The sequence below is a fragment of the Chaetodon auriga genome, chromosome 1 (genome assembly GCF_051107435.1).
Source record: "Chaetodon auriga isolate fChaAug3 chromosome 1, fChaAug3.hap1, whole genome shotgun sequence".
NCBI lineage: Eukaryota > Metazoa > Chordata > Actinopteri > Chaetodontiformes > Chaetodontidae > Chaetodon > Chaetodon auriga.
The window spans coordinates 22,032,624-22,044,449 of NC_135074.1; the positions used below are offsets into that span (position 1 = coordinate 22,032,624).

Genomic DNA, 11,826 nt, shown 5'->3' on the forward strand with positions numbered 1-11,826 from the left:
ACAAGTCATCAGCAGACCCTGACAGATTCTTCCAGGACTCTTATCTCATCCTGTAAAACTCAGAGCACATATGTGTTTATGTATGTGTTTGTTTAGCTTTTTCAGCAGTGGCAAGAAACTGCTGGCGTGAAAATATTGCACATATTCTTACTAACAGTCATTTCCTATATAGAAGGGAAATTGCTTGTTTCAGGAAATAGACAGAGTGAGCTGTCGTTTGCAAATGAATTCGCACCATCATGTCAGAGGATCAGAATCAAAATCCACCCGTGGACGTAAACACGACTTTTCTCAAATCCAAGAGGGGAATCCTTAAAGTAGCAGAAATGGTGAGAATATTTGCACATCAGCTAAAGTTTGAGCATGTTTCAGTTTGTATGAGAGGTCCTGTAACAGCTGAGGAAAGAGGTGCAGGCAGCGTGCATGAAGAAAGAGCAAAGCAGCGTCACAATGTTGCTCCGTAACTCAGTTAACAGTGTTTGTAGAACTAGTTAGTTGATAGCAGTGACCGACATTAACGCACCAAAAGCGTTTTAGAGGCAAAAGGGGCAGCTGGATCAGTTGATTGTGTAAAAAAAAAAAAAAAAATGTGATGTGGAAAACTCAGTTCCTCTTTCGCTGGAATGTGCAGTATGTATGAAGGAAAGAAGTGAGTGAATTAGGAAAAAACTGGTGTGCTGGACAGCACAGTGAAAAATCTCATCTGAAGTTTGAGAACTTTTCCATTGCTGCGGTGACGACGTTTCTGTGCCCCCTTTTTTTTCTGCTTCAGGTGACCCTGCTTGTAGCGTTTGTGTGTTTCACTGCGGCGTCCAGACCAACGTACATTGCAGCCACGGCACTGGAGTTTCTGATCACATTACTTCTGGTGTTGCTGTATGCGCTCAGGCTCAACAAGAGGCTGACTTTCTTCATCTGGCCTCTCATTGTGGGTGAACTTTTACAGCGTAACATCCTGCAGGTTTTAGAGGCCTTGTGCTGAAGAGACCAGCCCGCTGACCATGCTTTACTTAAGCTCTTTTTTTTTTCCCCTCCTCAGGATGTTTTCAATTCAGTGTTCGCAGCAGCCTACTTTATTATCTTGAGCCTGATGGCTTTGAGTACATACGCTGTCACGGGCACACTGGTTGGAGGGGTGAGAAATATTTCTTTAATCTATAATTGCAATCTCAGTTGTGTGGGCCAATTTTGATAAATATCCAAACAATGCTTTCATCTGTGTGCATGTGCTGTGGCCCAACAATATGAAGTCCTCTTGGAGATGAAGCGTTTGTCTCTCTTTCCACACACACACACACACACACACACACACACACACACACACACACACACACACACTGGACCCCGGATGTGTTGACATGCAGGGTGATGCATTTATTTTGTTGCTCTGTTTACAGATTGTTGGCTTGATGTCAGCCGGGCTGCTATGTGTGGACAGCTACACCCTTTTCAAGAACATCACATTCAACAAGCCAAGACGTGAAACCCAGAATCAGGACAACTAATGAATTAATCAACATTAAATGAATCCAGTGTGTTAATGTGTGTGCGCGTTACCAAGTTCAGATCCCACACAACTGATGACAGCCGGGACATCTGAATAATGAGCTTCTTGCAGGGCTGTATTGTACAATGTGTCTTGAATCTTTCCTATGTGCTCGTTTTCAGCATATTTGAGATTCCACTTGTAATTCAGTTTTTTTCAAAGTTGCCGTAAATATCATGGAAACAAATATCAATATCAACTGAGTGAGATGGCAAGAAGTGAGCCCAGAACAGGGAAAGATGTCAGGTGATATACAATACATTATGTTGTACATAGGATGACATTACCGTCAGAACAATGTCAGCACAATCAGCACATCATAGTGTGTTGTTCAGTCAGGACAACGATCAATCAGCAGCTGTGATCATGCAGGATGTTCCCTTATTCAGTAGATGAGTACATACGTGGTGTCATGGTCAGAAGATTAACGCGTACACTGTTAATCATTTGGCTCTAAGGTAGTGAATGCTTACGACAGAGTAAACAGAAGATGAAATTATTTGGTTCACGACTGAGGAACAGAGAATATGAATAGTAAGAAATCCTACACAATAAAGAGCTTTAATTGCGTTGTGACATTATGAGTTAGATATTTCCACTGAGCAGCTCAGGACTGTGTTCTGTGCAGCTGGGGGAGGATGTTTTTTTGGGGGGGCGGGGGGCGGCATCACATTTCACATCTGGAGAAAGCAGATGTTGCGCTTTTTGGAGCTCGCGCTGCGTTTCCGCGCTGTCAATTGTTTCCGTTTCCACCCCCGAGAAGCCTCACGCCTCCACATATATTTTTTCTGTTTTGTTTTGCATTGAACCCGTTACCTTCCGTGAAGTTTGGACTATCTGAAGTTTGAGGAGAATTCAATTCCTTTTTTAAGTATGGGGGACATCGAGACTCCCGACTCGAATCGGCCGCGCCAGACTGTCTTACTGTCTGTTCTTCCAAAAGAGTTCGCCACCTCAAGGAAAGGCATGCTGCTCATAGCCGAAGTGGTAAGAAATGACCAGAAGACTCTGCTCCGAAACAAATGAATCTGTTACTGTGCCATTGTTTCGCCTGATGCGCAACAAAAATCAAAGCGCGCTGCGTTATGGACACCATTCTTTGCTGTTTTCCACTCGTCATGGCAGCGATGGAAACGTGTTGCTTTAGTGCACATTTAGAGATATATTTATAACAGACTGTTTTAACTGACATTTTGAATATAGGTCAGTCACTTCCCGTCACAAGGTTTCCATTAGTAAAGGGAGGAGCAGTGCGGATTTATAGCAACTACGAGGCACCCTTCTGAAAGTTGCAATAAACGAGGACGCACGGAGACAGTCATTGTTGGGAGTACAATGATCAAGCTACATAACGGTCTCAGCTTCTCTCAGCCTCTCCGTGATGTGTCAGTGTGTGCTTAATCAGTTTCATCAGCCAATGTTAAAGTCCATAGAGGAGCAGTTGCTGTTTTAGACAGTTTTCAAGTGGATTTCAACAAACCAGGAACTGAAAGACTGTCCGAGTGAGTGTGTGTGTGTGTGTGTGTGTGTGTGTGTGTGTGTGTGTGTGTGTGTGTGTGTGGGCGGGGGTGCTCTGTAGATCACCACCATAATGCATGACTTGTACAGATGAGTTTTCTTGCAGTAACTGCGTTAAATGTGAGGGTTCATGCAGCAGACTTGTGTCATGTGGCGTTCAGCTCATGTTGGGGCTGTGAGAGAGCAGTCATCTCGCCCTCAGTCACATCCTTCACTCTGTTGCCATAATATGTAGCCTGGGGCTCAGTCCTCTCAACAACCCCCTGCACTCACACACAATACAGCCTCTTTACTGCCACTTAGCAATGTGACTATGGTCCTCAGCCCTAAGCTAAGACACTTCCGTGGAACTAAAGTGAGAACGCACTGGCCTCTACTCACACTGAACAGCAGAGTTGCATACTGCTATGTGCACAGAGGTGAGAGTGCACACCTGCATAGGCTAAACTTGCATTGAGTGGTGTGCTGATATACTGTGCAGGGTTTCTGTCAGGTGAGCTACCTCGAGTGAAATAAAGGTCAGTGAAAATCAATGCACTTAAGCTTAAAGGAAAAGAGTAGAGGTAAAATTTCACACAGACAAGTGCAGCATTTGAAATAAATGTGGCTGTTATTTAAGTCACAGTCTACTAACTAAGTTGCTCATGAGGCGAGATGTGTCAGCAGCTGCATCTTACCGCCTCTGCTAATGTGATTTCTGGGCAAAACCCTGCTGTGTGTGTATATGTGTGTGGTCAGAGTGTGAGGTAGCACAGAATAAATTCTACCTGTGCCATAATGTATGGTTTGTGTGGTTGAACCTCCTTTTTCTTTGACCTGTAAAATGTCTGTTTAAATGCAAAATTTTCCAGCATTTACCTACTGTAGTATGTAGCCATGCAAGTTTTGGTTTTATTTCTCCATGTGCTGAGCGATCCATCTCAGAGATTTCTGCCTCCACTTTATGGAGGTGAACAGAAGTTCATTTGTGGCGCTCACATCATTTAAAAATTGCATTTAACAAATTCAGTTGAAATCTGAAATCTACAGAACGGATCAACTGCTCTATGTATGGCTAATCCAGCAAATTCATACCTGATGAATAAAAGTACTTCGTCACATTGATGCAAAAATCTAATAAAAATTCAGTTTTGCTATGAAACAGTCTCTCATAGATTTGAAACTTTGCCCACAATGATGCACTAACACAACCACTGTTAAGAGGATCGTTACCACTTGTGTCAGTGTATTGTCATTTCATCCAACCCTGGGGAACTACTTTTTACTGAAGAAATAGTCCCTTAAAAACAGCTGACAGCGCCATAGAAAATCCAAAGTGCATTAAATGCTGTGTAATTTTTCACTGCTATGACCACCACAAACAAGGCTCCTCTGCTGTATTTGAGTGAGAAACAAAGATGTGAGACACACTAGATGTGAGTAAGATAATGTTTGTCTTGCTTTAATAAATTGTGTGTAGTAAATTGGGAGTAATTTGCTTTTCTCTTTGAATTCACTGTAGGGTTAACCATGATGTTATTATGATTATTCATATTCCTGGTATTTCCTGCATGTGCACTGTGCATGTGCAGCCTCCTCGCTGCGGCTGTGAAGCTCTTCTTCTTCTTGGAATATCCACAGTTTTATTGTCTTGATATAATTTAAAGCTTACAGGCAGTGTTATATCAGCCTGATGTTAGATGTGAGTCTTCTAAAGAGAGCGCAGCCTGTCGCTTTGCCATTCTTGGGAGCATTAGTCAGACACATATCCTGCTGAGCATGCATTATTATACACAGTGTGTCAGACCTCCATGTATTTCTCGCTAGGATTCTCAGTCTCAGACAGCAACAGGCCCGACTAGGAATGTGAAATCACAGCATGCCAAATGTGCTGTAAAAAGCAGATTTTTATAGCGTTTGAAATATTTTCAAAAATGCAAACAAGCTGTTAATACACAGTGCGGTAAATGTGTGCAAAGTGTGCCCCCTCCCTCGCTGGTATAACCTGAAAAACTAAGCACTGTCAGAATTCTTAGCTCAGTGTGCCATGTGCTTCTGGCTTTTTGTGAGTCTGAAAGCCCACCCAAGTCAAAAAGTAGGGTACGTTAGTCTGTCAGAAACATAATGTAAGTACAGAAAAGTAATTTACACAAGTACACTTTTACTTCTTGGGCTTAATTTAAAGTATGTTTGACTTCTAAATAGATGCCATTAAATTCTATTTACATTAAAAAGCAATACACTAATTCTGCAAAACTACATGCAATAGTATTTCAAAGTACTTCAAAGCTGCACTTTCTCGTAAGTGTATTATAAATTATGCTTAAGTGTACTACTAAAAAAGTGTACGAAATTACAAATACCTTTAATAGTAGTGAAGTGTACTTATTAAAGGTATACTTATTTTCGATTTTCAAGTGTCCTTTAATTTCACTTTATTTTGTGTGTTTTGAATGCTCATGAATCATGAATTTCAATGGTGTACTTCAGCACAGCCAATTTAGCATTTACACTACTCAAGTGTTAGTCAAGTGGTACTCAAGGACTACTTGAGTACACTTACGTGTACTTGAAGGTGACAAAAATAGCACAAAGTGAGGTTAGTACATTCTTCACAAAGTATAATTTAAGTATAATATTTCTTCACCTGGGCACCTGCGCTACCTTCAATACCTCTTCACTGTTTGTCACTGATTAATTGATCAACAGCTTGCTCTCCATAAGCAAAACGTGTGAGGATCTGCTGAGAAACTCGGAGAAAAGGGGAAAATCTTATGGATCCCTGACAGGATGCTGCTCAGTAGCAGCATTTTTGAAGAACAGCAGCTGCAGCAGTTTGGGTTCAGTCAGGGGGAGTTCCTAACCTCAGGCCAGTGTAGGATGACTGACTGAGACAAAGACAAGATGGCCGGGCCTGTTTGAGATTACTCTGTCTGGACTTGCCTTCATTTGCACTGATATGGTGCGTCCGGCCCTTCTAATGGAGGCCGTCGAACACAGGGCAGCCTCACTAACATGCATTGTAACTACTCAGCGCTTTGTTGCAAACACAGAGCTCAGTTTAAAGTCTTCTTTCATTATTACAGCTTTGAGTTTGTGGGTGTTTGCGCAAGTGTTTGTGTGTGAGAGAGGACGAGAAGATTCACTGTGACAGTGTACGGGCCTGTGTGAATAAACATTGTCTTTAACAGCTGTATCTCCTTACAGGAAGTGGGTCTGGAGCTGCACTTCACACAGACTTACAGCTTCAGGGCTGTGTAACAGTCAATCTAAAAGGGAGAAGAAAAACTTGCCTTTGGCTTCCAGCATCTCTCTTAGAAATAAATAAATAAATAAATCCAGTGCCTCCTTCAGTGTCTCTTAGTTGTCTTGGGTGACAAAAGGAAACCTTTTGCTCGAGGCTTCTTGTCTCAAAGTTTCCATTGATTTCAACGTACACTACACTTGCCACTTATTTTTCTCCCTCTGTTTTTAATTGTGTGTGCAGGTTCTGTCCTTCGTGTCGTTCGTGTGTTTCGCGGCATCCACAGCAGCAGCCTTCGTGACAGTTCCCCTGCTGGAGTTCCTGGCTGCTCTCTTCTTGTTTTTCGCCTACGCCACCAAGTTCAATGAGAGGTTCAAAGGCTTCCTCTGGCCACTTATGGTGAGGGCAGTTTTCCAATAAAAAAATTAAAACTTTGCAGTGGATATTCATGCTCCTCCAGTGCTAAAAGAAGAAAATGGTAATATAAAGTTTGACCTTTCCTCTGAATCATGGCGTTTCTTTCTTTTCTCTCCAAGGATTTCATGAGATGTGTGACTGCCTCCATTATCTTTTTCATCATCTCCATAATTGCAGTGTCCAAATATATAGATGGTGCCTCGAAGGCTGCTGGGGTAAAGCTGAAAATCTCATCATAGCACTCACCTACTCCAACGACCTCAGTTCTTATTTCACCTGGAGGTTTTCACTGTCTTGACATCACATGTCTTTCTTTTCACAGATATTTGGCTTCATTGCCACCATCGTTTTCGCTTTAGATTTTTACCTCATTTTTAATGAGCTGGCCAATTTCCTAAAGCAAGGAGGGGAGTCCAACGAGGAGACATCCAGACAGCAAGGTAATACCCAGGCTGTGTACATGAACAATATCGCCTTGTTCTCTGTTATCACATATTAAAAAGTAAATGAGCTAATACGTAGCAGAAATTGTTTTGTCTTTCTGTATTTTATGTATAGATATATGCTAATGAATGATGTTTGAATGTAAACTGTACACCCACACATTCAATGTAGAAACATACAATTGGCTTATGTGATTTTCATATGTTCATATTATTAAAAAAAATAATAATATGAATTACATTTTAAAAATGAAACCCACACGCAAGATAATTCCATATATTGGGATATTTGTCTTCTTTAACTACATATGTTGGCGATCTCATATATATGCACATAATATTTGTGTATATGTGGAAAAGCATGTGGAGCATATATGAGATATACGTATTATATATGTCAGATTTTTTTGTACTGTAAGAATCCTCTGCCCTTTGCTGAGGTTTAATTGTTGGCTCATGCACATTACAAAAAACATGTTTTCTTACTTAACCTCGTGCAGAACACAGCCCTGCAGATAGCTCTGGACTTGTTTGACCAGGTTCTGAGATATCTGTCTGTGAGATGGAAACTAATTTGTGGTGTCCCCGTAAGTCTGAATAATCAGCAGAACATTCTGCATGTTTTTCTTTCTTTTTCTTTTTACGGGAAAAGCCACCTTTTAAATGTTGGTTTACACATTTGGACTGTGTTTTCATGCACTGTGGGAAAGTGCAAATAAAATTACTGAGGTATGTTGTGTTGATGCTGCAGAGTCATTTAGACTTGACGTTGGGTTTGTGTTTTTAGCCCTCTTCTACCTACTTTTGACTACCAAACAAAGTGTACAAGAGACAGCATAGACAGGCATCTAGAAGCTTAAACAAACGCTACATTTAGCCTCTTTCACTTTGATGTTGGCTGTTTGTACACAGCTGAACCTCTAAATTAACTCTGGGCAGGAAAATTCAATTAAACTCTCATTAACTTCTCATCCTCAGTGCTTTGAGTGCCACAAATGAAACATTTTTGCATTGCAGAGGTTGCACAAGTTTCAGAGATGGATATTTTAAGAGCTCAGTCATTAAAATTGAAACTACCCGCACAGTTTGATACCACAGTGGTGAAGTGAATATGCTTTTTTGTGATGTGGGTGAACCGACCCTTTAAACAACAAAGTTTTGTGTGTCATAGTTTGTGCTTGTTGTGTACTTTTATGAAAATATAACCCATACAACTGTTTTAGGAGATATCATGACTTGAATACTTGAATCCATCATGTCCTCTCATTGTTTGTGCACCATGTTTTTGATTTGCTGAGGTGTGTCGCCACACATGCCAAAGTTTAACTCATTTACGTGACGGGTCCACAGAAAGCCCACATGGAGAACTAACACCAAAGGTGTTTTTTCACTTTTGTTTTCTAGATGACTTTTCAGACTCTGATTCGGACTGAGACCAGGGGGATTTTCACCAGCGGGCGTGTTTGATGATACGAAATCAGCCTTTGCAGGAGGATTTTGCCGCTGCTGAGGTGCCACCTGCAAAGATCTGCAAAGATGTTCCAATATGCCACCAGGTTACGTTAACACTGTTTATAATAGAAATCACATCGTTCTTGGACTCTCCGTACAGTCTTCTCAATGCGTAAAGAGGGCGAACCAGATCCTCTTCACTTGTCCTCTTTGAGTAGGTTTCTTCTGTATTATTTCCTGTGAAGACATTCAGGAAACAAGTCTAACCCAGTCTTTTTTTAATACAGGCAGGTCATAAAAACTTTCTTCTCTGTCATGCCCAAAACTCATATCCAGTGTCTCAGATGATTGGGAATATAAATGCCAACATAAACCTGATGCCTAAATGATCATGAAGCTGTGAAACTGTTCGGTCTCTTGAGTTCTTGGTAGTTGATTGTACGATCGACATGTGGGAGCATATGTCTGAATCTGAACTAGCTGTGGGGATGCACAGTGACCCTGTTTATAGACATTAAACAACAACACTAAATTCATGTCCATAGTGAGCACATTTTTTGGAGTACTTATAATTAAGTTGCATCAACATCATTTAGAAACTTACAGGATTACTATAAAACCATTTGTACTGTATACAGAAGAACGGATTGCAGGTTGGCTGGTTTCAACCTCTGTCCAACTGTCTTAACTCTACGGGAGTGTAGAGTTATTGTAATTATAATTATAACTTGAGGATCGTCTGCTCCTTCCAGAGTTCATGCGGCGTGCTGCACTGCATGGCATCCTTTTCTGGGTCGTTACATTGTTTATACGTCCCAAATGTTTTATGTTTGAGAGCCGTCGTGAATCTAATAAACAGAAATGATGAGATATTTTCAAAGCTATTCAATTAAACCAAAGATTGAGAGACTCCTACGTTTCATTTTGGCTGCTGTATGTGCTTCTTATAGCCTGTGTGTCTGAATAACTGTGCATTGAAGCCACTCCTTGCATTATTGTGTTGTTAAATGCTAAATATCCTATATGTGAATGTTTTTTTGTATTGAAAAGCATTTTGTTTTTATTTTGGTCAGTTCTGCATGTTTGATTCTTCGGCTCCTCTTCTGCCACTACTGAGAAATGTGACGCACTCGAACGCCACAGTGACTGTTCATGTATTATACACTGCACTACATGAGTGTTACAGCAGCACTGTGACCTGGAAATGAATGGCTGAAAACTGGCATCCGTGGCCTCTGATGTCTTGTTACTTCTGTGGCTTCATTTATTTATATTAAGATTTTCTTTGAAAGGCAGAAATGTGCAGGAAGTTATTTGACTTGAGACTGAAATTGAGGAAAAAACTCCCAGATCTGTGCCAGCTGAGAGCTGCATGTGCTCACATCACAAGCGGAGAGTAAATGTTATATAGTGTGACTTCGCTGTCCTGTGAAATCTGCGTATCTCCAAAACAAGAGTTTTCCACAAAGCTTTCACAACATGGGTTTTAAATGACTTACTTATCCAAAGAAGCAGGAGAAATGTCACCCATTAAGGAGCTTCTAATCCTTCACTTTATCAGAAAAAATCTGGAGATGCGTGGTTTTCACTGGACAGCAATGTACCGCTTTGCTGTGCACACACAGGTTGGAAAATACTGTTACAATCAAGATGAACACAGAACCATTTTATACACGAGACCCCTTTCTGAACTATCATGTTTGGTTTTTTTTACCGTTTTGCCCTTCTGTGCAAAAAAGTGTTTGAATAAAAACCTGAGCTGATTTCAGTCCTGTCCAAATCACTTTATTTAAATTGTCACTATAAACTAATGTGAAGCCTTTTGTCAATGTTTTAAATACAAAAATACAGCAAAGTGCGGCTCCATGCTGTTCAAGGCAGACCCCGTTGTGATCATTAACAAAGCACACAGAATTAAAAGGGAACACGAGAGCATCTCACCTCTAACTTCATCCAAAGAGCCGCGCTGATCACGGCTGCTGTTCATAGCACAATCTGGAAACTGGTGGAAAGCATTTCCTCTCTTCCCCATAAATACACAGAGTTCATAACATATTGTAGCATAAACTATATAGAGAGCTGCAGCTTGATAGTTTGTGACAAATATGATGGTCAGTTTATATTATCAAATAGCATAATGCACTTGCATGATTGTGCGGCAAAGTTTGCTGTACAATTGTTAATGTGAACATTTTTACATCACTCCGAAAACAAACCCATCAATGTAAGTGACAGACAGAACGACAAATATGATTGTCTATTCATAAACCGACTTCCAAATCGCTTTGTACATGATATAAGTTACAAAGAAGATGAGAAAAGCCTGATTAATCAAGCATGCTGGATAGTGTGGGAACTCCTCAGGCTGCGTAAGAAGCCGTAGAGTTTTATTTTTCGTTTTAACCCACAGTCCTTCCATTAAACACGCACCATCTGGCTGTACAGTCAGTCCACTGAAGTCACGAGGAATACATTTCAGGTGAAGACCAGGAGATGGAGCCATAGAGTCGAGTGAGACTGCACAAACTCACCCGAGCCTGATGCACATAAAAAGGTCTACACACGTGTGTGAATGTCTTGAGGATTTAATACGTTAGAAGAATCTAAAACCGCTAAAATTTAATTTCTTCCATCATCCTAAAAAGAAAATGTGATTTTTCAAGATTAAGTGTTTGTCCGTGGAGAACACAGGTCGGACAGAAACACATTAAAGGAATGACTCTGCACTCGGTACGTGTGAGCTTTATAAAAGCTGCGGGTTGTGGAATGACAGAGATTTCATAAAACATGAAGTGTGTGATAACATACTGTAGATACTTACACAGACATCTGAATTCAATCAAATACAGAGTGACAATAACGCTAAATGTACCGAATCTCCATCGCACCTGCCTCCACCTTCACGTGACTCTCCATCATATAAATCTTAAAGTGTCATTCTCTCGTTTCACGTCTGCTAATTAGGAAGGCGTTAAGAAATACAGCGTTCAGGTCGAGGCACCCTGTGATTTCACTTCAAATGGTTTTTTTTTGTTTTTTTTTAAAGAGTCAAAGTTGGAAAGGAGTGTGTCAATACCTGAGATACAGTGTATAGGCTACGGGCATTGATTTTGACCAGGCCGCCCACTGACGTTCGCTCCAAAATGAATCTCACTGATGTACCGTCGTCATCGGTGTGACCTGAAGCCTTGGACATGTGCAAAAAGTAACAAGATACCAATTATCAT

The 11,826-nt window shown here is 40.8% G+C and overlaps 2 protein-coding genes across 2 annotated transcripts; both read left to right on the forward strand.

The window, feature by feature from the left end:
* The first annotated feature begins 205 nt into the window (after positions 1–205).
* On the forward strand, positions 206–1,693 carry cklf (chemokine like factor). The gene is made up of 4 exons (XM_076738921.1): positions 206–329; positions 773–928; positions 1,040–1,135; positions 1,398–1,693. The coding sequence occupies exons 1-4, from the start codon at positions 240–242 to the stop codon at positions 1,503–1,505; spliced, it is 450 nt and encodes a 149-aa protein (XP_076595036.1). The 5' UTR covers positions 206–239; the 3' UTR covers positions 1,506–1,693.
* A 585-nt stretch (positions 1,694–2,278) lies between these two features.
* cmtm3 (CKLF-like MARVEL transmembrane domain containing 3) lies at positions 2,279–10,366 on the forward strand. The gene is made up of 5 exons (XM_076730012.1): positions 2,279–2,533; positions 6,531–6,686; positions 6,824–6,919; positions 7,027–7,144; positions 8,552–10,366. The coding sequence occupies exons 1-5, from the start codon at positions 2,420–2,422 to the stop codon at positions 8,578–8,580; spliced, it is 513 nt and encodes a 170-aa protein (XP_076586127.1). The 5' UTR covers positions 2,279–2,419; the 3' UTR covers positions 8,581–10,366.
* The last annotated feature ends 1,460 nt before the right edge of the window (positions 10,367–11,826 follow it).